General features: G+C 49.6%; 1 protein-coding gene across 1 annotated transcript; it reads right to left on the reverse strand.

Moving 5' to 3' along the window:
- Positions 1 to 298: 298 nt before the first annotated feature.
- LOC144169111 (insulin-like growth factor-binding protein-related protein 1) lies at positions 299 to 20,087 on the reverse strand. Its single transcript, XM_077698133.1, has 3 exons — positions 19,500 to 20,087; positions 1,952 to 2,095; positions 299 to 1,319 (listed from the first exon to the last, which is right to left on the reverse strand). The coding sequence occupies exons 1-3, from the start codon at positions 19,933 to 19,935 to the stop codon at positions 1,147 to 1,149; spliced, it is 753 nt and encodes a 250-aa protein (XP_077554259.1). The 5' UTR covers positions 19,936 to 20,087; the 3' UTR covers positions 299 to 1,146.
- Between the last annotated feature and the right edge of the window lie 1,842 nt (positions 20,088 to 21,929).

Below are 21,929 nucleotides of genomic sequence, written 5' to 3' on the forward strand. Positions count from 1 at the left end.
TCCACACTAAGCGGCTAGCTCCCTGGGCCGTAAGGCCTCACGGACGAAACCAAACTCTTCTGAATTATGCAGCAACAAATGCACACAAACGGCGGTGGCGCCATTTTTTGACGATTTATGAACTGCTTCCCGAAACTTACATTACATCTACGATTTCAAATTGCCTCTGACAGCGGGAAAACACAGGTGCGTTTAAACACACCTTGTGCAGTCATCCGGCATTCTGCTGCTTGATCTCGTGCACTGATATCATTTTGGAAGAACGCTTCCAAGGGCGAGTCGCTGTTGAAACACTCGATTGGTTTTTAACAATTTTTATTCAAAAGACAATAATATGGCAGCAACAAGTTGAAAATAAATGCGGTACAAGGGAGACGAATAAGAAGCCCAAAGAAGCTTCGGACCGCGCAGCGCTACAAGGTCATCGTCGGTCAATGCGAGCCGCTCCATCGACGCACAGAGCGTGCAGGATGCAGCGTGTAAAGCTTATCCCGACTAGACTTAGCTATCCGGGTCGGGATGGCAGTGAGCATTGTTCAGCCAGTGGTAAGTACGCGACTAGAAGATCAGCTGCAAGCGCCCGCAGTCGTCGCTGGGGGCCGGTAATAAATGCAACGTCGAGACAGGGACGTCAGTTAAAATTGTACGTGACCGTCCAAGATTTGGTCGAGTGCTCTCTCTGGTCCGTTCCTTGTACTCCTCCGTCGATGTTCAATGGCAGTATCGTGGCTTTTGCACAAACATATATACACTCTCAACACTGCGTCACCAAGAACCGTAAACAGCCTTTGATCGCTGATATTTCAAGCAGCATCATTCGCTCCCTATATGTTAAGAATGGTCAGTCTATTCTGAGCTGAGCATTTTTTTTTTTTTTGCAATGGGATCGAAGGACGTGTTGTATGAACAGATAACTCGTAAAAATTAAGCGGCGCCACTCTGTGTCATGCTTTGTCTTTGAATTAACGAAGCAAACCAACAAAAAAGAGAAAAAACATCGAACAATAAGAACAAGCACAACATTTACACACGCAGGACGAACAACTGTAAGTGTACAACGGTTGATCGTGCGAGCGCTCTGCTACGCAGGCCCTATAACAACAAGGAAGGAATCAACAACAGAGGGCGCGGGAGGAGGCAGCGCTCTCAGGGCAGCACGTTGAGCTTGGCGGCTGCGGACACCTCGCCGTTCTCGTTGGAGCCGATGCACCAGTAGGTGGCCGTGTCCTCGGGGCGCAGGTCGAGCAGCTGCAGCCAGCTGGTCACCTCGAAGCTGTCCGGGCCGCCGCGGCTCTGCACGCTGATGCGGGAGTTGTCCGCTGCGCAGAGAGTGCAGAGAGTCAAGGGCGTCAGCCACTCATCGACTGCGACGCATTTTTCAAAACCACTTAGGTACTGACAAAGTGTGCGTCGAGACGTGTTTATAGGTGCGTTCTGCACTTCCATCACATGGCTCTCCCAGAAGTTCACAACAGAACACATTTGGGACGCCGTTGTCCGCATTTGTGAGGGCATTTAGATGTCACTAACGCTTGGCTTGAAACCGAGGAATCGCATGGTAAAGCTGCCTCCATGTAATAATATCTATCACAACCTGAGTAAACTGAGTTCCAGAACCAATGGATTAGAGCCATTCAGGTCATGCACGTACATGCTGGTTCTTACGTGGTATTATATAGGCTATCCTTGAGTCCACAGGTAACGAGCTAAAGGCGGAAGTCCAAAACAAGTTACAAGAGGTCCGTCTGGTAGGACAAACGGTTGTCTGCAGTCTCCTTGTGATTTATACTCTAGCCTTGCTCCAGCGGATCAGGGATAGCAGTGCAGGGATTGATGCAGGGAACGGTCCAACAACACCAGTCACTTGCTTGTAGAATGCGTGCAACAACAACGGCGGCCCAGGGAAATGAGGCCGTGGTCCACGGGAGAGACGAATGGTACATATACTCACTGGGCAGCGCCTTGAGCGGTCCGTCCCCGCGGTCCACTCGCCACTCAACGGTGGGCACCGGGAAGCCGGTCACCTCGCACGTCATGGCGGCGCGGCCACCCGTGCGGTTGCGTGTGTTCTCGGGTGCGGTCACCACGCGGGGCGCTGCACAGGGGGATAAAAAGAGGGGGGTTAGCAAACGGCATCGACAGGGGGCACTTATGGCCCTCCCCTTACCCGGCGTTATTCCTAAAGAGCGAGTCATCCAACCTGCTTCAAACACCTCCTTCTCACTCACCAATGAGCCAAACTCGTGGCCTGGGACTCTCTGTATGCAACCTCAAGAGTTTCTGACCATTCGTACTCGCTTGGCCCTCGTGGCACCGTCGACTAGTCACTGATTCTGCCACCTCTCACCCCATTCCTCACAAAGGTCGACACGCGCGCACCGATCGAACTGCCACCCTCAGCAAGACCAAGATATTGAAAATGTGTACGCTGACGCCAGCATCGCTCCGTCAGTGATCGGTACGGCATGGACCTCCCATCACCTCCCAGCCATCCATGCCTCTACACGCTCCGCGTGGACCATGACGCGGCCCCATACATCAACTGCGAGGATGACGCAGATAAGCTCATAAGGGGGCAGGGGGGCTAAATGGGGGCGGACATCTTGCAGAGTGGGCACATTAATACGCTAGACTCGAGGATTCTTCCGCGGAGGCATTTCCCACTCCCAACCCCTGAATCTGACGTTGGTTCGAAGGCACCAAGAAAGCAATACAACCTTCTTCTGTTTAAAAGGACTAGCAAGGACTGAGGCTTGGGCATGTTGGTTCATGACTAAAAGGAGGGGAACTGCGCAAATTTGACAGACACGAGAAGAAGGAGACGACACGCACAGCGCTGACTTACAACCAGTCCGTCCCCGCAGAGGTTGTAAGTCAGCGCTGTGCGTGCCGTCTCCTTCTTCTCGTGTCTGTCAAATTTGCGCTGTTCCCCTCCTTTTAAAAGGACTAGCCTTTGGTAACTCACTCATCCCCTTTTCCAGCCACGACAGACGTTTTTTAACCTTAAAAACGCAAGAAATATTGAAAAGCTTCCAAATTTCCCGCTACACGACGCCAGCAGTGATGCAGTAGAGGGAAACAGGAAAAACCGTGTTGACTCCACGGTACCATTCAAGTGGTACGATTAAACAAAACTACTGGAGCCTCATTTCAATCACACTGCTTATGTTGCTTGGTGGTGGCGGCTTTGGGTCTGCGGCACACAATCAATCGCACAAACAAGATTAGGCGACGGCATAGAGACCTCGCCAGAAAATGGCCGGGGAATCGCCACTGCTTCATCTGCTTTCCTAAATGTCTTGAATATTTGTTTGAAGTTTGCAATAAAATTTGCACCATTCTCATCGGGACAAAGCAGTCCTTTTAACGAATAAAACATGTATTCTGTCTAGGTGGCCTTTCCTATCTCATTATATCGAAGTCTCTCAGGTCGTGCATCTGCAGTGGCTATCAATCATGCATGGATTGTTCAGCCGCAGTTGTTAGAGTCCAACTGCCGTCATGGATCATTTTCACAGTGTCCACGCACTTCGAAGGATAGCCCATATCTCGATTTTGTTTCCTGGTGTGCGGATGCTACGCGTGAACGGCACGTACCCCGTTTCTGCAGGGACCGAGAACATCAAAATGGCACGTAATCCGAGATTTCGTTTATTGAAGGGTAACGGGGAGCAGATGAACGAATACGCATAAAAAACGAGCAAATCTTTTACCTGATATACAGAATGTATGAATAGTGCCCGCCTATATGAATCTGTTAAATAAAAAAAACTTGATGTATGTCCGCAATGCTCTTTTCTAATATATAAGATTTGTTAGGCTGTCCGGAATGAACCGTCCTGGGCGGCACGGCTCATCTTGGAACAGCTGTGAATCAGCTCGCCGAGTCACGAAATGGCGTTAAAAGAAAACTATCCTCGTCTCGGTAATATTTTCGAACAAAAGCGCTTCGTGGATTTCCTTCAATATGCGTGTGGATTGCATATACGTGTCCTCCTCAGGCTGCATAATTCTGATGGGAATTGTTACTATACAGCCAGCAAAAGGACTGTGCGCATCTTTCGTTCGCACATCAGCTGTAATACGTTTAGGATCACTTTACTACGTGCCCTCTTCAAGGGCCACGTTAACACCTGGTCTATTTTATTTGCCTTTCGAGAGCAGTTTCGGGCAGTTCTTGAGCAGCAAAAGAAAACCTATGGACAAATAAAACAAGCGGCTCGGGTGCCCTGGAGCAGTCCCGAGCAGTGCAAAATGGCAAGTGAACGAGGCATTCTAATGGGCACTAACTTCGTGGAGTGGGCGCAAAGATTGTGCGCATACACATTACCACGTGCAATGGTATTTGCGTCAAGGATAAATGAATCAAGAGCTTGAATCGTAAGTTATTTACAAGTGGCCAAGCAACGCAGCCAGCCTTGAAATTGTTTACAGTTTATCTGAGTGATACTCCGGCACTAAACTGCACAGTAAACGAAGCATGAAACGAAATGCATCAGTCCTGTAATGGTCACCAGCTTCCTCCAGAAAAGTAAAGTGGGCGACAAGCGGCATCATTTCTCGCCTTGTTGCCATTGGCCCAGCTGCGACCCGGAAAAGAAAGCTTCTTGCCTGCCCAGAGCCATCGACGGCATTCAACGCTCCAACGAGGGAGGCGGCATTTCCTAATTGACAAAGCCGCCAGCGAGGAAGGGCGAACGTGTCACCATGGGATGCTTTATCGCGTTAATTCTTGCACTCGGTGCCCTTGGCCACGAAGGCCTGCGCCGCTCCTTGACGTAACCCGATCGGACCCACTCGCTCCCCTATCGCGGCGGCAGGCCACCAGAGACGCCCGTCCCAGTCCCAGCTGCAGCAGCCGCCCGCGCAGCCCGTCTCGCCGCTGCAGCCACATGGGCCTCGTCACGGAGCCCCTCAGACGCAGCGGCGGACCGGAACTCCTCCCTGCGACTTCGCCCACTCCGCATCCCGCGCAAGCTCCCGCTACTTCGGTGCAGCGGCTCAAGAGGGGCCGAGCCTGTGTTCGCACACGCGAGCTCCGCGGAATAAAGCGGCACTGTTGCATGCCCAGCTCTTTAAACCCGACCGGAACACCCTACGGGCAACGAAATGAACCGGCATAGCGTCGCACGACTCAAACCCTACACTCATTTCGGATGAGAGGATGGTGTAGTGAACCATGGTTCAGATCTGATCGAATAATCCAACAGGCAAACCGTGAAAGACGAGAAAGACAGTGTCACTCTTCACTCACGTGATTCCCGAATCCTCTTGAGGAGAGAGAATGCCGCGTCACCTAGTACCCACTCGTGTGAGGAGCAGTGAAGAAATCAGGAGGCGTATATTTTTTTAAAGCGAAAGCTTTCACTAATGCATTTCCCCATAGATCGGTTGCTCGACCGAGAAGCTCTGATACGATCTCCGCACACACGGCGCGTGCGTGAAACCGGGCTTCCATTGTGTCAAAACGGTTACTTGAAAATCGCGAAAAAGGAACGGTTCTAGGTAAGACAATGCACGCATCGACCATGGAGAAGGAGTGCAAAAGTACGCCTTTATTGCACAAACCGCGTATCGGTATACATTTAGATCGATCGTAGATGCGTTTACTTAGTGCGCGAGAATCGTCGCACGGGTTCGTTGTCCGTTTGCGATTTGGGTCTTTGAAGGTTTGGCGATCGATTGGACGCGCTTTCACAGAAGGTTGAACGCACTTTCAGTTTTCTCGCTCTTCTCAACTTTGTTTAGGAAGGGATAATTTTTGTTTTATCTCCCTAAGTCGGTTTATATTACATCTAAACTGACGGCGACGACGGACACAACAGAGTCTGGCTAAGATACTTTTCCCAGTTGCACTGTTAAATTAAAAAAAAAACTGTGGTTGATTTCTCTGTCGTAGGAATCGGTAAAACACGGAAGTGAAAGCGCAAGCGAAACCGATAACACGAAAGCGAAATCTGCAGCTGAGCATGGTTTGCGGGTCGGCGGCTGCCTTGTGGGTGTGCTTGGCGAGCGATGTCCTGCTGGCGGGTCGCTTCGGCAAAGGTGTACCGGCGTCATTCCCGTGACGGATATGACGTCAGTAAAATCTCGGTGTATCCCGGAATAAAACACTTTCGTGTTAAAGTATAAACCCCGAAAACGAACAACCCGAAGTATGACGTACTCTACTAAAGGTGTATCCCGGCATAAAACCCTTTCGTGTTAAAGTATAAAACCCTAAAACCAGCAGCCCGAAGTATAACGTGCTCTTTAGTACTAAAGGTTGCTTCCCCGCACGAAGACCCTGTGTGCTGGGGTGCACCCTTTACAGGCCGCTTGCTTAATTATACTGGCGTCATTCCCGTGACGGATATGACGTCAGTGAAATATTGGTGTATATCCAGGAATAAAACACTTACGTGTTAAAAAATTGAATAGGCGGTGTAGACCGTGTATGTGTGGGAATGCGAAAACATAGCATTTCATTTCAAGCCATGCGGTCCGCCTCGACTACTGGTGCATCTTTCATGATTATGTTATCGTGTCTGTTGCTACAATATCTTCCCCGTGAGATGTACATATGCCTTCACGTCGCAAGGGCTTCGCGTCGCACGGGGTGCGCTGGTGTCAGCTAGTTGTGGTTTGTAGCTGCAGCGAGCGCACGGCTCTTTGCTCGCAGCACGGCATTTTCGCCTTCTTTTGCATCTTCTTCATAGGCGTACTTCCATGGGCGACCACGTTTCACAGACGGCTGTGAAGTAGACACTTCAGAGCCCATCGCCGTACATAGACACACAGAAACGTGTCAAGTGGCGTCATTGTGTCCTCTTATTGACATCGCCAAAATACTTTTCCCATTGCGTCGTTCGTTTTATGGGTGAAGCACGTTAGGACCTCGCTTTGTCCGGGGCTTGGCGTTCGTGTACACAGTGTTGCGCATGCGGGAGGAGCATTGAATTGGATTGGATTGGATTGGATTAAATTGAATTGTATCGGATTGGATTGCAATAGAATTGTATGCTGTACACACGCATCGTCACTCATTTACATGCGCGAGTGGGCAGTGCCACGGGTGATTTACGGTAAGAACGATCCCCAGTGCTTCGCCCACTCATCATGATTCACTTCGTGGAGATGCGTGAATCTTTCCTCTGCCGTGTTTTCTCCTTCTTCGCCCTTGTTAGTCCTTGAATACGCTGTTGGCCCAAACGTTCCTCGATACTTCTGTAATTAGTATGCTCAAATCACTCCCGTGAGTACATGTCTCTATAATGTAGGTGTCTAATCCGAAGACCGCGACGCAGTCGCTATAGGTCCAGCTTTACTTAACTAGAGCCAAGGCTCGTCTAAGGTATAGGGGATGCGTGCTCGACTGGCATTAACTAGACTTGTGGTGCGAAGCCAAGACCCAAGTTTGTTCAGTTGTGTTTGGTTAACCCTTATTGTCTTTGCGCCGCTGGCCATTTTTGGGACCATTCCTCGGTCACGCAGTGTGGCGGATGTTTGCGTAAGGGGGAGTGTAATGCTACCGTATTGAAAAATTACGACAGCTTGATCATGCTGTCAAGAACCAGGAAGACCAGAATTCGTTGATTTATGGTGCGTACTGCGGGCCGATTACCGTTTTGTTCAGCCGACGCGCGGGGGATGTTCAACATCTGCACCAATCTAAAGTTTCTGAGGTTTTATGCGACCCCCCGCCTCTGCCATCACGATAAAACCCGTTTACATTTAGGCGCAGGCGGAGGCTTATGTGTTGACCTACTAAAGTATACACACTTTCTTAGACGTTTCGTGTAAAAAAAAAAAAACCAATCAAAGTAGGCAGCTTACAGCTTAATGGTCGACGGGCTTCAGCTTCTGTGGTCAGGAAGAGTATCGTCAGTTGACACAACGTCTTCGCTTACAAATCCCAGTGGGCACGCCTGCCCGAATCTTCGAAAGGCTTAGTCCCATATTACAAGCCCTTTTTTGTGTAGTTCATTTATGCCTTGCATGGATGCGGTGTGAAGTGAGACCTGCGGGACGTCATTTTATTCCGTCAGCATGTTCGTTTCCTGCTACACTGACGTGCAACGGGATCCGCTGGAAGCTTCACATTTATGCGTGAGACGCTTGAAAAAATGTAAAGATCACTAACATGGCTTTTCCGCAGGTGTTGCACCTGCGGCAAAGCCATTTCCGCAGGCGCAACATTTTGCCCTCATTTCCAGTCTACCTAACGTGGAAACGCCACATTAATTTAACCCTGGCTGCTGCTAATCGCTGCTAATTTAACCCTGCTTCTAATCGCACCCCCGGATCACTTAATGGACCCCAAAGCAAGCTCCACCCCTCGTAGTTAAAAAATCAGGACATCCATCACTACCGTTCTGACATTCTCCCAAAATTGAATATGCGGTGACCATTTTGGATTATCAAGCGTACTTGGCTTAAAATGTATAATAACTGCAGAACCGCGCTGCTTGTTTGATTTATTATGATTATTTCACATGCCCCAGAGATACAACAATAAACAATCGTGCCAATTTGAAACCTTGGAGTCTTCGCGGCAAACATTCACGCATGTCGCAATTTCACAAGCTCTTCCGCCACTCATCAATCAGCGAGTATTTTTGTTTCAGCCCCCGCCGCTTACCTTTCCAGGCCGTGACATTCCCAACAAATGGAAACGCATTCTAGCTTGGTTATCCTCATACACTCAATCCTACATACCACGCACAATACTCGACTGGGAGGAGTATTGTGCGTGGTATGATTGAAACTTACCATCACACGTAGCCACAGAAATAACGTACCCAAACTTTAGGACTAATACACTGACTTTCCTATTCTTTTTTTTTTGCCATTTATGGCGCACTGTACTTCGTTTTTTTGTATGCGTTTTTATGTACAAGTGCCCCAAAAAGTACACGGAGCAGGGCTTCGTGAAATTAGAATAATTTCTATTTTATGCTGCTGCCAACACATATAGAATAGGTGCGACCCGATTTTATATCAGAATGGCGTTCTCGAAAATTCACTTAGAAGTTGCTGGGTAATATGACGCAGAAATCCCCTCAAAATCTCCAGCACGTGCTCCGTTTACTTTTTGGGGGCACCTGTTCGTTATTGTTACCAGTCCCTCCTTTTCGTGGTACCATAGATGTTATGATGAGCTGCATTGTTATAATCAACGAATAAATGAATAAATAAATCATCTATGCTTTTCCTCTCCTATAAATAATATACGTCATCTGTGCAAAGACACTACGGTTACATGCTTTAAATTTTAAAGCAGTATGGCTTCCCCTGGCAATACTTATCAAAGACTTATTTAGTGCTACATCGTGTTTGCGTCTCCTTCTTCGCCTTCTTTCTTCGTCCTTTGGCACTCCTCACTCTGCATTCTTCGCCTCCCTTGCTTCGGCCCCGTCGACGTATTTGCGTGGTACGTCTACCGCGATTACCTGCTGCAGGAACTGGCGGTACATCCGACGTAGAAGCACCTTCCATCCCGAGACACGGCGCGAATTCCTTCGGCAGGCAGCCAGACTAGTTGGCGACACCTCACGCCACTACTTCGCCGGCGGCGTGTTTCCAAACGCTGCGCTGCATAGCACTCCCACGTGACATGTGTGATGTCTCAGCCACGACTAAGTATAGTTGGTCGTGGTCTCTGCACGCGCTATCCTATATATATATATAACTGCATGCGTTTCGTCTTCCCGTTACTCCTTGTAGATCGGCGGGGACAAACCGTTAGTCCGCATTTGCGCACACGGCACATACTCTGCCACAGATACTCCCCTTGAAGATGAACGCTCGCCCGCGAAGACTAACGGCTGCATTTTAGTCCCTACTTTAGTCCTTTTTGCCTAAGAGTGTATTGAGCTCCTGCTAAAAGGAGCCCGCCATTTGAGCGAAACTTTGCCTGTTAAGACGTGGCTGCTCAACCGGACCATTTTTGTGTCTTCTGTGAACAGTCGCCTAGCTGTGCGATGTACCGAAAAGTATTGAGCACTGCTTCATAAATTGTGAGGATGCCATACTCTTTTGGGATGTCCTCTAAAAAACTCTTAAGGAGGGCTTTGAATTGACTCCGCATGGTATACGGTATCTCGTATCACCCGCAGACGGTGATGTGCCATATGATTGTTTTTTTTTAATTGCTGTGCATAGTTTACGGAAAACGCGAATGCTGGATAGGCACGCTGAGCCTAGTTTATTCCAGAGCCCACTTCTGCCATATAACAACTAATCTTAAAGACTTCTATGACCAAAATTATTCTCGCCCTAATTGGTATCCCCTCCTTATTAGTTGCTCAATGTTGCCCCCGTTCTAAACTAAGTGTACATGATATTGTGTTTAGTTTTGTTTTTCAGCTTGCAATCAACTCATTTGTATGTATACATAGTTGTAAATATGTGTTGTAAATATCGTTTCCTACATTGACATGTAGTGCAATAAATACCATGTGGAAAACGAAAAAAAAAAAAAGCTCTGTGGCCTCGAGGTAGAGTTCTGAGCACTGGCCCGAACGGTTCTACTTTTAATTTTTTTTTACTGCAAAATATCTTTCTAAACTCAATTCCACGTGTTCTTTTTGTTGATAATGGTGATTTGGTATGTTTTAGGTCGCTTTAGGTTCGGAGCGCAGTCTATTACCACGTTTAATTAACGTTCTTCATCGCGCGAAGACGCATGTCACATGGGGCGCTGTGCAGCGAAGCGTTTGCAAATTCGCTCCCCAGCATCGGCGTTCTCCGTGGCTAAGGTGCACCTGTTCTCTTCACGTACCGTCACCCGCACGTCCTCCCCATTGGCTGCGCCGTCACGTGCGCAATGACGCATGCACTGTAGATTGACACATCTTATATCAGGCAGTACAGTGGATCGGCCGCGGCTTCAGAGTGGTGTGCTTCTCTCGCACTAAGTTAGGCGGTCCAATTTCGATTCTCACGCTGACCAAAATTCACCAGAATTTCTTCTAAAACCATTTATTTAATTTGGATAGAGGAACTTCCCTTAGAAATATGATGTCAATCCGATCTTTTCTGAAGAGTTGCCGTTCGTTCGCTGTGGACGGTCAAAAACGACACCTAATTTTTCGACTCATGGGGCATATAATACTGTGGCATGAATAAATGAACCGTACAGCTGGCTAATACGACTAACCCTTTCCAGCGAAGTTGTAGCAATGGAACGACGTCACATTGTAAGTGCTGAGCGCTGCACGGTTATCCTGTTAATGAGGCCGCGAATTCACAACCGAAGATATAATCACAAAACATATGCGGAGTGCGTTGACAGTTCCGACGAGTTGTTGGACTCGAACACCAAGCGTGATGACAGTACTTATTCCGCTGCCTCAGGCAGCACGCCTGCGGTTGCGCGTCGGTGGCCTGCTGCTGCCGCCAACTTCGAGCGCGCTGCACGCAACTGTCCACAGCGTGCGCGTCGTGCCGCGTGGCGAGGACCGAGAATAGCTGGCGCCGTGCCGAGACCAGCGCCGACTACGATCGTTGTTCCCAGCCCCCACTGTTTAGACAGCGGGCGAAGTTTGTTCCGTGGAGCGAACGGGGTGCTGCTCCGCCAGACATGGCCGATCCCGTCTGCAGAGGCCCAGCGGCCGTTTCCGCGATGTGCAGACACCGATGGGCTAAATCGGGAGGCCAGCGAGGAATTGGCTGCAGGAGTTCAAGGTGCTGCCGCTGCCCATCGAAACCTGAAGGGCAGGGGGGCCACAAACTGTCCCTACCCGCAAGTGACCACTGACAGGGTGTCTGCAGGCATCAAGGGGAATATGTCTCCAGGAAACAAGTCTTCTCCTACGCGGTTCCACCTTACGAGGAAATGGCCAAAGATTGAGTAATACTAAGCGGTGTAGGCTCAGTAATTGTCGGTTTCCCAGGCTATAGTCTTCATCGGGACTATACTGTCCAGGCTTGAAGCATTTCCCAAGATGAGTCAGCCAAACGTCGGTCCTTGTCTACAGTCGTGACGCCAGGAAAAGCCGTAAAACTTGCAACAGCTAGCCAAAATGTCCAAATAAATTTGAAAACATGTGTAATAATTTTGGCCGAGAATGCCCCGAAATGCAGAAGAAAATATTCTGATGAATTGAACGGCTTAAAGTAGCAGACAGTTGGTAGAGATCTGGTTTTCGCCACGAGTGCATTCAGTAACCCAGAAAACATTCCGCACAACAGGCAGAGATAAATGAAGCGAAAAAAGAAATACATACCAAAAATGTAGATTTTTGCCCACGCAACATTCTTTCCAAATATTTCTTTCTATGCACGAGATCTTTATAGACTCAACCATAGGAAATCGCAATGTGCTAGGACAACTGGCCCCTAACGTGGATGGCTCATCACTTATGATGAAAGGAGGTTAACACGACAACGGAACTCTTTGACATGCCCATAGACATATGACATGCTCTAGTACCTGCCCATTTATTCATCTGTTCCTATCGACCAAAACCTGTAAAGGATATAAATCATAGCACCCAAAACTCGCTACACTTTGAACACTTATCTGTACCAGACACATACACAGACCCACCGCCCCCCCCCCCCCCCTCTCCAGAAGTTACTCACGCTGCCCTATCCACGTCGAAGAAGTAGATTCCCTCACGACGAAACTGGTGGCGGTCTGGTTCCCCCTCACTTTCCTCGCATGCAATTCACCTTTGACAAGACCCAACACCAAACACGGCCTAAAAAGGTAATGCACATACCATTCAGACCCTATGCAACCCGGAGTAATCGAACCTCAAGAGTCGCAACGTACGCTGTGTGATCGATAGGGGACACGACGGACCACGGCATTCCCGTACGTACTGAATGGACACTCGGCTTTGAGGGATAACCCCGGCAGTGGTGAAGTACATCGTACATTTCTTCCAGAACCGACCTCCAATGCGCCATTCGCCATCAGGAGATAACGTGCACGACGGAACCATCGAACGTAACATTCGCAAGAACAGACGAAAACAACAAGTCAAAAGACCTGACATAACACGTTGATCCTCCTATTTCAGCCGCTACCCCACGCAGGCTCCAAGTCTCGCTGCCGACACAACTGTGACTGCGTACATTCGTCAGTGGTAGTACACATACAGGTCCCATATGGGTCTGGTGCGACCCCAGTATAACCGCCGTACCGGACCCGTTTGCGACTGTACATGTCCTGTCTTCATACCGGTTCTGTTACGAAGTACGAACCCACACAATCCCCTTGTGGGTACAGTGTACGAGCCTGTTTACCCTCTACGTCCGTCCTACGTGCCGGTTATACACCCGTTCGATTTGACACAGTATTGAAGACTCTCCCGTCGACGGTCGGTCGAGTTTCGCGCGCCCATATAGCCCATATTTCCTTGCTCTCTAGTGTCACATCTGGTGGCTCACAAGCCCCACGTACGACCTTCGGAGCCGCAGACTCGATGATTGCCGCCGAGAAGGGGTTTGGCGAGGTGTCAGCACCGCAACCCGGCCCGGGGTCCGATTGCCTCACCGTCCGTCTTTACTCGGATCTCCGGTCGCCGTGCCCTTTCTTCTATACTTTCAGTGTGGCGGCGTTGTCGACGTTTCAGTGTCCCTTGGGGTCACCGGAGGTTCCGCGGAGTCCAAAACAGAATAAGCCCGCGTGACTATACCTTATCGGTGAAGGCGCCGATGCAGCCAAGAGAGCGCACATGGTGTAATACGAGCCGTGCATGAGGCAAGTGTTCTTCCGCCGTTCTCGGGAAAAGTACACCCCAGGAGACGGCGTTGCACCATATTGAGACGCTAGCTTAGCCCAGATAAACACGGTGCATTTCGTTTACGCGAGGAAAAAAAAACGCTGATACAGCGGCTCTTCTCTGTGAAGTGTGCGTATCGTTTTCGGCTCAGGAATGGAGCCAAAAAATGAAAGCAGATCCCGAGGGCGCAAATTAGCCACCGCGACCGTTGCTGAGAGATATCTATGTCCTCGAAGATAGTCAAATCATATCATATGCGAGAGACGAAGTAGAAAGGACGGAAATTTTCCTCCTGTCACGTGTACGACGACGCCTACAAGCTGCGGCCGAGTGCACGGACCATTGGGTCACTCCCGTTTCTTGATAATAGTAATCAAGATAACGTTTTTCGTTCTATGGCTGTCAGAGTTGGCCGGGAAACGTCGATTTTAAACAAGGAGCTGGGTAGCCTGGAATGTTTTTAGGAATTATGATTCAGGCGCACTAACAGAACTGAACATGTTCCTTGAAGAAATGTTTTTAAACTTGTCTACATATATACGCCTCCACTTTACCCATCAATACCTTAGCCGTTACCAATTAACGCACACTTCATCGGTCATTACCAATCGCTTCGTTAATGTCTCCAAGACCCATCTACAGGTAATAAGAAAAAAATCATGAGCCATTCCACTCTGTGAATGTGGGTGACCAGCGAAGCATCAGTGCACGACATAGAGATATGGATAAAGAAAACTTTATTTAGAATCAAAGACCGTTCAAACTACCCGAAAACAGGTGGTCTTCACTGAATGCTTAACTCTGCTCTAGTGCGTTTTTGATGTACCGCACTAGAGCTAGCTGTTCCTCAAAAGTGGAGGCGAGTGTCAGCCGGGTGGGGTCAATGGGATATGACAGTTGCGTTGGTGTGCGTAAGTCAGGAATGCTTGGAGCATTGTAAGGACATTCCCTTAGGACGTGTTGCTGATTGGGATATCAACCACAGTGTTTGAATGCTGGTGGTTTTTCTGTCTTTTCTTTAGAGAAAAGATGTCGTCTAGCTGGGGTGCGCCTAGTGTTAGTCTGCGCTTGTCTCAGTAATACTGATTGGTGCCTGTCTAGGTCATGGTGAGGCGGAAGTTATTCATTTCTCTTCAGTTTGAGGTCTCTTAGTGTATTGTTAGTGATATGTTCGGTGCCCGGATTCCTAACCTCACGGGCGAGCGTGTCTGCTCCAACGTTGCCAAACATCTCCGCGTATAAGTGACGCGGAGTTTAGGTGACAGGTATAAGCAAATTTTATTCGTCTTGAACATCGACGGCGGTCTACCGTAACAAAGACACACACATACACGCACACACTTTTGACTCCATGATCTTGAAAATGGCGCCTATTGATAACTAACCCACCCAAGGTGCATATCGAATATGTTCGATGTCCAAATTCTGTAACGAACGGCGTGCGACTTTCGTGGTGACTGGGTAACACACGCGTCAGCACATCCGCTGGAATGCAACTCTTTTGATTGAGCTAACTGGCTAGGAAGTATATATGCTTAAATGCAAATTACTAACAAACGTGCTTTGTTTAGTGCGCTCCTTGAATTGCGCCAAGCCTCGCTCCTTTTTCACAAAGTGGAAGGAGGAGGAGGATTGATTGATTGATTGATTGATTGATTGATTGATTGATTGATTGATTGATTGATTGATTGATTGATTGATTGATTGATTGATTGATTGATTGATTGATTGATTGATTGAACAACTTTTTATTTGCCCAGATTTGTCGCTTAGCCGTCGGTCAGGAGTCCCTCCAGAAGTCCCTGGGCGCTCGCTGCCTGGCGGAAACTGAACTTTTTTATTCCAAACATCGTTCGAGTAATTGTGAAGTTTTGGCCGCATTTTGGCCCCTTCTTTTACGAACGCGTAGCTATTGGCTTCCAGAGGTTTCCAAGACAGCCAGGCTGAAATGCTTAATGCGAGGCTTCGAGGATGCGACATACGCATATACAGAGCCAAGCCCGCGCCAAGGTTGCGTTGAGCTCCATCTCAAACTCGGGGTTTCGTGCTTTAAATGCGGCAACGTGCATCACAGTTTCGGAGTTCTAACCATGGAGTTGGAATGATTGCGGCATCACTCGACTTTTAGGGACCCGAACGAAATGAAAATGGAATTAGTGGTGATCGGACTTTGTCACTTTTGTTTTTCTGGGGACAGGGGTATTATTCTATCAAATTCATAGTGGTATTCATGATTACATTATTTTAATATTTCAAACTGTTCAAAGCTCCGTATTCCTTAACTTCGAAGGGCAGCCGGTATGGCGAACTGGGAGCGTCTTCCGAAGCATAGACTCCGTTGTAATTAGTGCACCAAGCGTCATTTACATTACATTTACATTACCCGAACTAAACGGATGAAAATATGATTTGAAACAACTGTGAATAACTACACGGCAGTCTCGTGTATTTTGTTCACGAGAATCGCCGGTACTGTTTTGTTACAGCCCCATATATATTGCGACTCACGTCGGTCCCACAAAAATGATTAAAATATAAAGACTGTAGCGCAAGACTACTCTCTACGAACTGTCTGAACTTTCTTGTCTATAGTGTCCTACCACTGGGCACACTACTCCATGCTCTGTCCGTACCTTTCCCCTTCTTTTTCTATTTTCCTCTTTTTCCTCATTGTTCCCCTTTCCCCCGTGCAGGATAGCATACTCCGTAGCATGGTTAACATTCCTGCCTTTCCTTTACTTTTTTTCTCTCTTTAAAGCCAATATAATACCGTCGTCGGCACGAATGGCTTTGTTAAATGCAGAGCATTTCAGTAACTCACGATGTCACCCGCGTTGACGTCCGTCGTAGTCCGCACCATCGTTGTCCGCACCCCTCCCCCTACACCATATAAAAAAAATACTATCCGGCGCCTGGTTTCGATCCCTCGACTCTGCAGGCGGAACGCAATGTACATCGTGCTCTACCCACTGCGCCACAAAGCCGACACAGAATGGGAGGCTATGAACGCGCCTTATATCCTTGACTCATTCGAACTACGTCAAGAAGCTGCTGATACAACGCATTCACTACCACCAACTCCCCAAACACTAAACGTTAACGCAATACACCCACCCCCTATGCGACGCCTTTACTCGAGTCCCCCTCGTGGGGAGATGGGCCAAATTTCTTATTCCGGCTTTACTTTCTTCTAGATGCCTTGTGGATAGAATTTATTGTAGCCGTACAGCAGAGTGTGTTTGGGAAGGATTGCTAACGGTGCCTGTCAATAAGCCCGCGGGTGCTGCAACGAAATGGGCCGTGTCTCTTCCATGGCTTCACAGGTAAGGAGAGGTGGTTGAGCTAGCATTTCAGCGGATTTTTGAACTCCCTTTTCAGGCGATATTGGTCTCAGTAACTCTAAACGAACCCTTGGCTGTAAGCAACCCATTTTTGGCGCAGCCCTTTGTCGACCGTCTCTGGGCTGAGCTGCGTCGCCGTCGTCGTGACCGAGCTAACGATGGGAAGACCAACGAGTGAAAGAAAGCAAAGGCGGAGAGTGTCGCCAAATTGGGAGGGGAGGGCGGTTCGCCGTGGCGGCGCGAGCCAGCGCGAGCCGAAAGTATGCGGTGAAGGAGGGGAGGGGGCAGTATGCTGTGCCCGCACGAGGCGATCGACGGCGCGACGTTGGGCGAAAACGTGAGGCGGGCGTGCGCGTGACTATGATGTGTGTTCGCTTAAGACGCAGTTCGCGGTCTCTTTCTGAGGAGCACTTCGCGCCGTCGACGCAGAGGCTCACCATCGCTGCCGTCGAGAGAACCCAGGAGTGAGTGCTGCCTCGGCGCACTGCTGCTGCGCCCGAACATCGCATCAGGGAGTATCGTAATCGCCAGCCAATTTTTTTTTTGCTTAAGCACTAGTGGGAACACAGGTGCCCACACTTCTCTCTGTTTCTTTTCTCATCTATTGGCTGACTTCATCACGAATTCATTTTATCTCTTTCACTCCACTCCCATACCGCAGATTAGGTTCTGGGCGTTAGCATAGGCCGGCGAAATACCTTACATTTAAATGCCTCTGTCCCTGTCTATCTCCAGTGTGTTCCCAGCCGATTCTCACCTAAAGAATGGTCCTTTCTCCAGCACGGGTCCTCGTAAAGGCAGACCCGAAGAACTAAAAAATGGCAGTCAGGCAGGCCCCCCGAAAGTCTCGTTGTCTGAAAACTTTTGCACAAAATATTCCCGTTCTTCAGTTCATCCCGCATCCACCCGCCACCCGTTCCTTTCACATGAATGCCACAGTAGTAGGTGCCCATTCCCGTGACTAACCTGCTTTGGTCGAAGCGCCAATTTTCTTTTTTTTTTTGTTAACTTCCTTACTGATGGCCATGTGCTCGCAGCGTGGTCAGCCTTAAACGCCTCGCCTTTTTTCCTTTGTAAGTTTTTTTTTATGTGCCCGAAAGAACTCGCCACGAGCAGTAGAATGGCGGACGGGGAGTCCGCACATGCGCAGATCGCTACTGGAAAAAGGTCTATTGAACTGGAACCAGCGACAGCCGATACAACTCGTTCCTTTTTGCTGCTGATGCGATTTGCTGAGTTTGTGCGCCCAGTGTCAGCAATGGAACAGTCCACCCCGCGTTCCACACAGAAGACGCCACCTTCACAATTGGAGGTTATAGTGAAACTCTTGTTAAAATGGTCACTCGTTTGCCGACAGGCACAAACCAGGAGGGGTGGCCGCGTAACAGGCCGTCTGACAAACTTTTTCGGGCGTTTCGGAAAGCTTTTTTTATTCTGCCTATCGCGAACTTCATTACGGTCCATCAGTATTCAAGCGGTTTAGCACAGACAAAGCGTGATAAAACGCCATCCCCAAGCATATGTACGGGAGTGTGGAACCAACCATGAAAAAGTGCGACGTGTCCGCCCAGGACGTCTTATCACTGTTCACTTCGGGACGAGGACGTCACTCGTGGAGCTTCCAACAGCTCTATTGTGCGGAATTCATTTGACATCCGCGATTTCTCCTACTTCCCCCTTCTGTTGAGTTCCCTGATCGTCCCTCTTTTGTCTCCCCCCCCCCCCTTTCTGTGTAGCCACTTTCTTACTAGGTCTCCTTCCTTGGGTCCTCAGCATCGCATGTCTATAGAAAACCTCCATGTAGCTATTTTAACGTCCCAATTAATTCGAGCTGCAGATATGTTTCATTAGGAATCGTAAAGGATATCTTGACTTATACATTCCCCAACCGGTTTGTACCCTGATCTATGACATCTGTTGACCACGAGCGCCGCACATATTCTCTCCATATAGTTCTTTGAGCTGACCCAAGTTTCCTATCAACATGGTTAGTGAGATACCATGGCAATGTCCTGCAATGGACCCGTAAGGTAGCACCAGTACTGTACATTGGCTGCATATCATTCTTTTGTTGAAGGTGCTTTTTCAGCGCCCATTATATCCCGCTTTAATTATACGCTTGATTTTCATCTTGTGGTTAGGCTCAGCAGACAACTTGGCCGACATAATTGCGACCATCCCCTTATTGTAACATTGCTAAGGGCCGTTTAGCACCACAGCCGTTTCGAAGGCCGTCGAACGCTTTGTCTAATGTCTAATGGCGCATTGTACGCGTATGTGGCATTTGTAAAAAGTAGTCAACCGTCGATGGAAAGTTTCCGTCTAGCAAAGCTACGGCATCTTTCAAACGACTGAGCGGCTCCGTTCAGAGCTGCGTATGGCCGGAACTCTTTGCCCGAAATTACTCCCCACATTCGCGGGATCCGGCCGCCAGTTAGCTCACCCGAGTAGCAGGGTCCCCTGGAGGCGGCCTCGAGTCCATTGCGGAGCCGGTAGCGCTGCTCTGTGAGCTGGCACACGTTGTCGTACGTGACGCCGTCCGAGCCGCACACGGGCTCGGGCCTGGTGCAGGCGCACAGGGCCTCGGCTGGGTCTCCGGGGGCCAGGTCGCGCCTCAGGCGGCACTCGAGGTCCTCTCCGCAGGGCCCGTCCTCGCGGCTGCCCTTGACGGACGGGTGGTAGCAGCGCTGGCCCTCCCTCTGGCCGCACACCATGCAGCAGCCGCACGAATCGCGCACCATGCCCGCCAGGCACTGCCCGCTCGGCGTCTCGCAGCGGTCCAGCTCGCAGGGCCCGCAGCTGCTGCTGCCGCCGACGGCCCACTCGAGGTGGCACAGGGCGAACACGGCCACGGGCAGCAGAACGGCCAGCAGCCTCATTGTGGCAGTGGTGGATGGACGGCCCGCTCCTTCCGAGTGACTGCTAGGATGGCGGAGTCGTGAGTGTCGTGCGAGGTTTGCGAGACTCCGGGGTCGCTTCCGAGGCGAGATGACGTGGAGATGCGCGGTTCTCGATTTGGGACGTTTTGTGTTAGGCGGGCGGGGCAGAAGAGGGGAGGAGGCGCAGTGGAGAGGAGGAGAAGCGCGCGAGCGATGTCGTCTGCTATTTACCAGATGGCGCGTGAATCGAACACCGAAACCGAAACCAACTTGTACGAAATCGCGTTGAGACTTTGAGGTCTTTTATTGCAGAGCGATGTCAGTAACAAGTTTGCCCTCGGTGTTTGAGTCAGGAGAGCACTGTTTATGGTCTCTTTAATGGCTCTGTGTAAGACAGTGCAGCCACGGTCAATCACTGAAACTGTTAACGGCCATCCACGATAGATGGGGCGAGAATAGCGCGGGTTTTTTTGTTATTTGTTGTTCTTAATTCTTTATTTGTACTCCCGGCCCTCCGTTCCATGTTTACTTTTCCTCGCTCCCCGTCATCTATTTTCTTCTTTCTTGCCACTGTTATTTTGCTCGTTGCATTGGCCGGAACTCTTCCGCCACGAGCCCACGCGTCGCAGAGGCGCAGGAGCGCAGAGTCGTCTGCGGAGAAACAGAAGCACAATAGCGCTCTTCGCAAGGACGATTTGCAGAACCAGAGCAAACGCTGGAGGCTCGTTTTTGCGGGCTGTGGGGCGCGGAAATGTATAAACGGCAGGCAGGACTTTGAGCAGAGGTTTAGGTGACGACAGGCGCGTAGAAGGAGAAAGCCGCACGCCCATATCGCGTCGCACCATCGCTCCTAGAAAAAAAAAAAATACATATAAGAAAGGAAGACGGAAGGAAAGACGGAGAGCTTGGCTGGCACTGCGCCCAACCGTCTCGTCTCGTCGGCTGGGCTGGTGCGTGGGTTGCGCGGGGCTTCTTCTCGGGTCCTATCTCCAGCATGTGCGGCGGCCTCGCACTGCCGACGCCTCCATCAAAAACAAAACAAAACAAAAAAAACCTCCAACAAATGTGACTTGCAGCCACTAAATTCTGCCACCCCTACTGCGCTATGGGGTCGTAGGCAAGAGTCGCTCTCCACACGCGGTAAAGTTAGATCCGTATACTCACATATGGTTAGTCCAGCTGGTTACAATGAGTGCCGGACAGCATGCTTAGTTAAACGCAGCGAAAAGCGGTTGCCCGGGCTGCCCAATTGGGGATGTATTTTCAGCACTGTACAATTCGTAACGATGCAGCATTACTAAACTAATTTTTGCTTTATCGCTTTTCTTTAACGTGCGTTACTAGGAATGGAAGTAGATGCAAACATGCACCGGTAATCTTGCTCCCTAGATTTATTTTTAATGCATCGAACTCTTCTGACGAGTGTATACATTCGGTAGCAACCCTTCCTATGTGGATTAAAGCGCGCGGACACAATGAACCGAATAAAATTCAGTTTGCGTAACAGGTCACCAGCGTCGAATTTTTACTGCTCAAGCGTAACCAGCAAAACAATCTTGTAACGACGAAAAATCGCCTGTTCAATTTTTAAACACTTTCGTTACCCTAGAACACTAATAACAAAACGCACAAGCTACAATAAGAAATACGCAACGTTGCCGCGCAGACGACATCCGCCTGCTACAAGAGCCCCTGGCGCCCTCCCTCGAGCAGCAGAAAAACCTCAGCCGGCCTGCGCACTGTTTGTCTTCGCGTAGGGGCTTCGAGGCCGTCTGCTAATAGCGTACGCCTCGTCGCCAGCGGCGCTTCGAATGAAAAACAGCGGAAGAATGCGAACGATAAGCAGGCAGCATCAGCTGATGCCTCCGAACGTGAACAAACTGCCGACCAGCGCGGCGTAGCCTTGGCAGAGAGGGAGCGCAACGCAGCAGCTGCTTGCACGAGCCGCTCTTCACGCACAGACAACAGGGCGCGGCTTCGCAACCAAATCGTGC

The sequence above is a fragment of the Haemaphysalis longicornis genome, unplaced genomic scaffold, assembly GCF_048455015.1.
Source record: "Haemaphysalis longicornis isolate Haplotype H1 unplaced genomic scaffold, Haemaphysalis longicornis Haplotype H1 scaffold_2, whole genome shotgun sequence".
In the NCBI taxonomy this organism is placed as follows: Eukaryota; Metazoa; Arthropoda; class Arachnida; order Ixodida; family Ixodidae; genus Haemaphysalis; species Haemaphysalis longicornis.

Coding starts and splice junctions, on each gene's coding strand:
- LOC144169111 (XM_077698133.1), bottom strand. CDS start 19,935: ATGAGGCTGCTGGCCGTTCTGCTGCCCGTGGCCGTGTTCGCCCTGTGC. Junction 2,096..19,499: donor CAGGGGACCCTGCTACTCGG/GTGAGCTAACTG, acceptor CCCCCTGTGCAG/CGCCCCGCGTGGTGACCGCA. Junction 1,320..1,951: donor ACCGCTCAAGGCGCTGCCCA/GTGAGTATATGT, acceptor CTCTCTGCGCAG/CGGACAACTCCCGCATCAGC.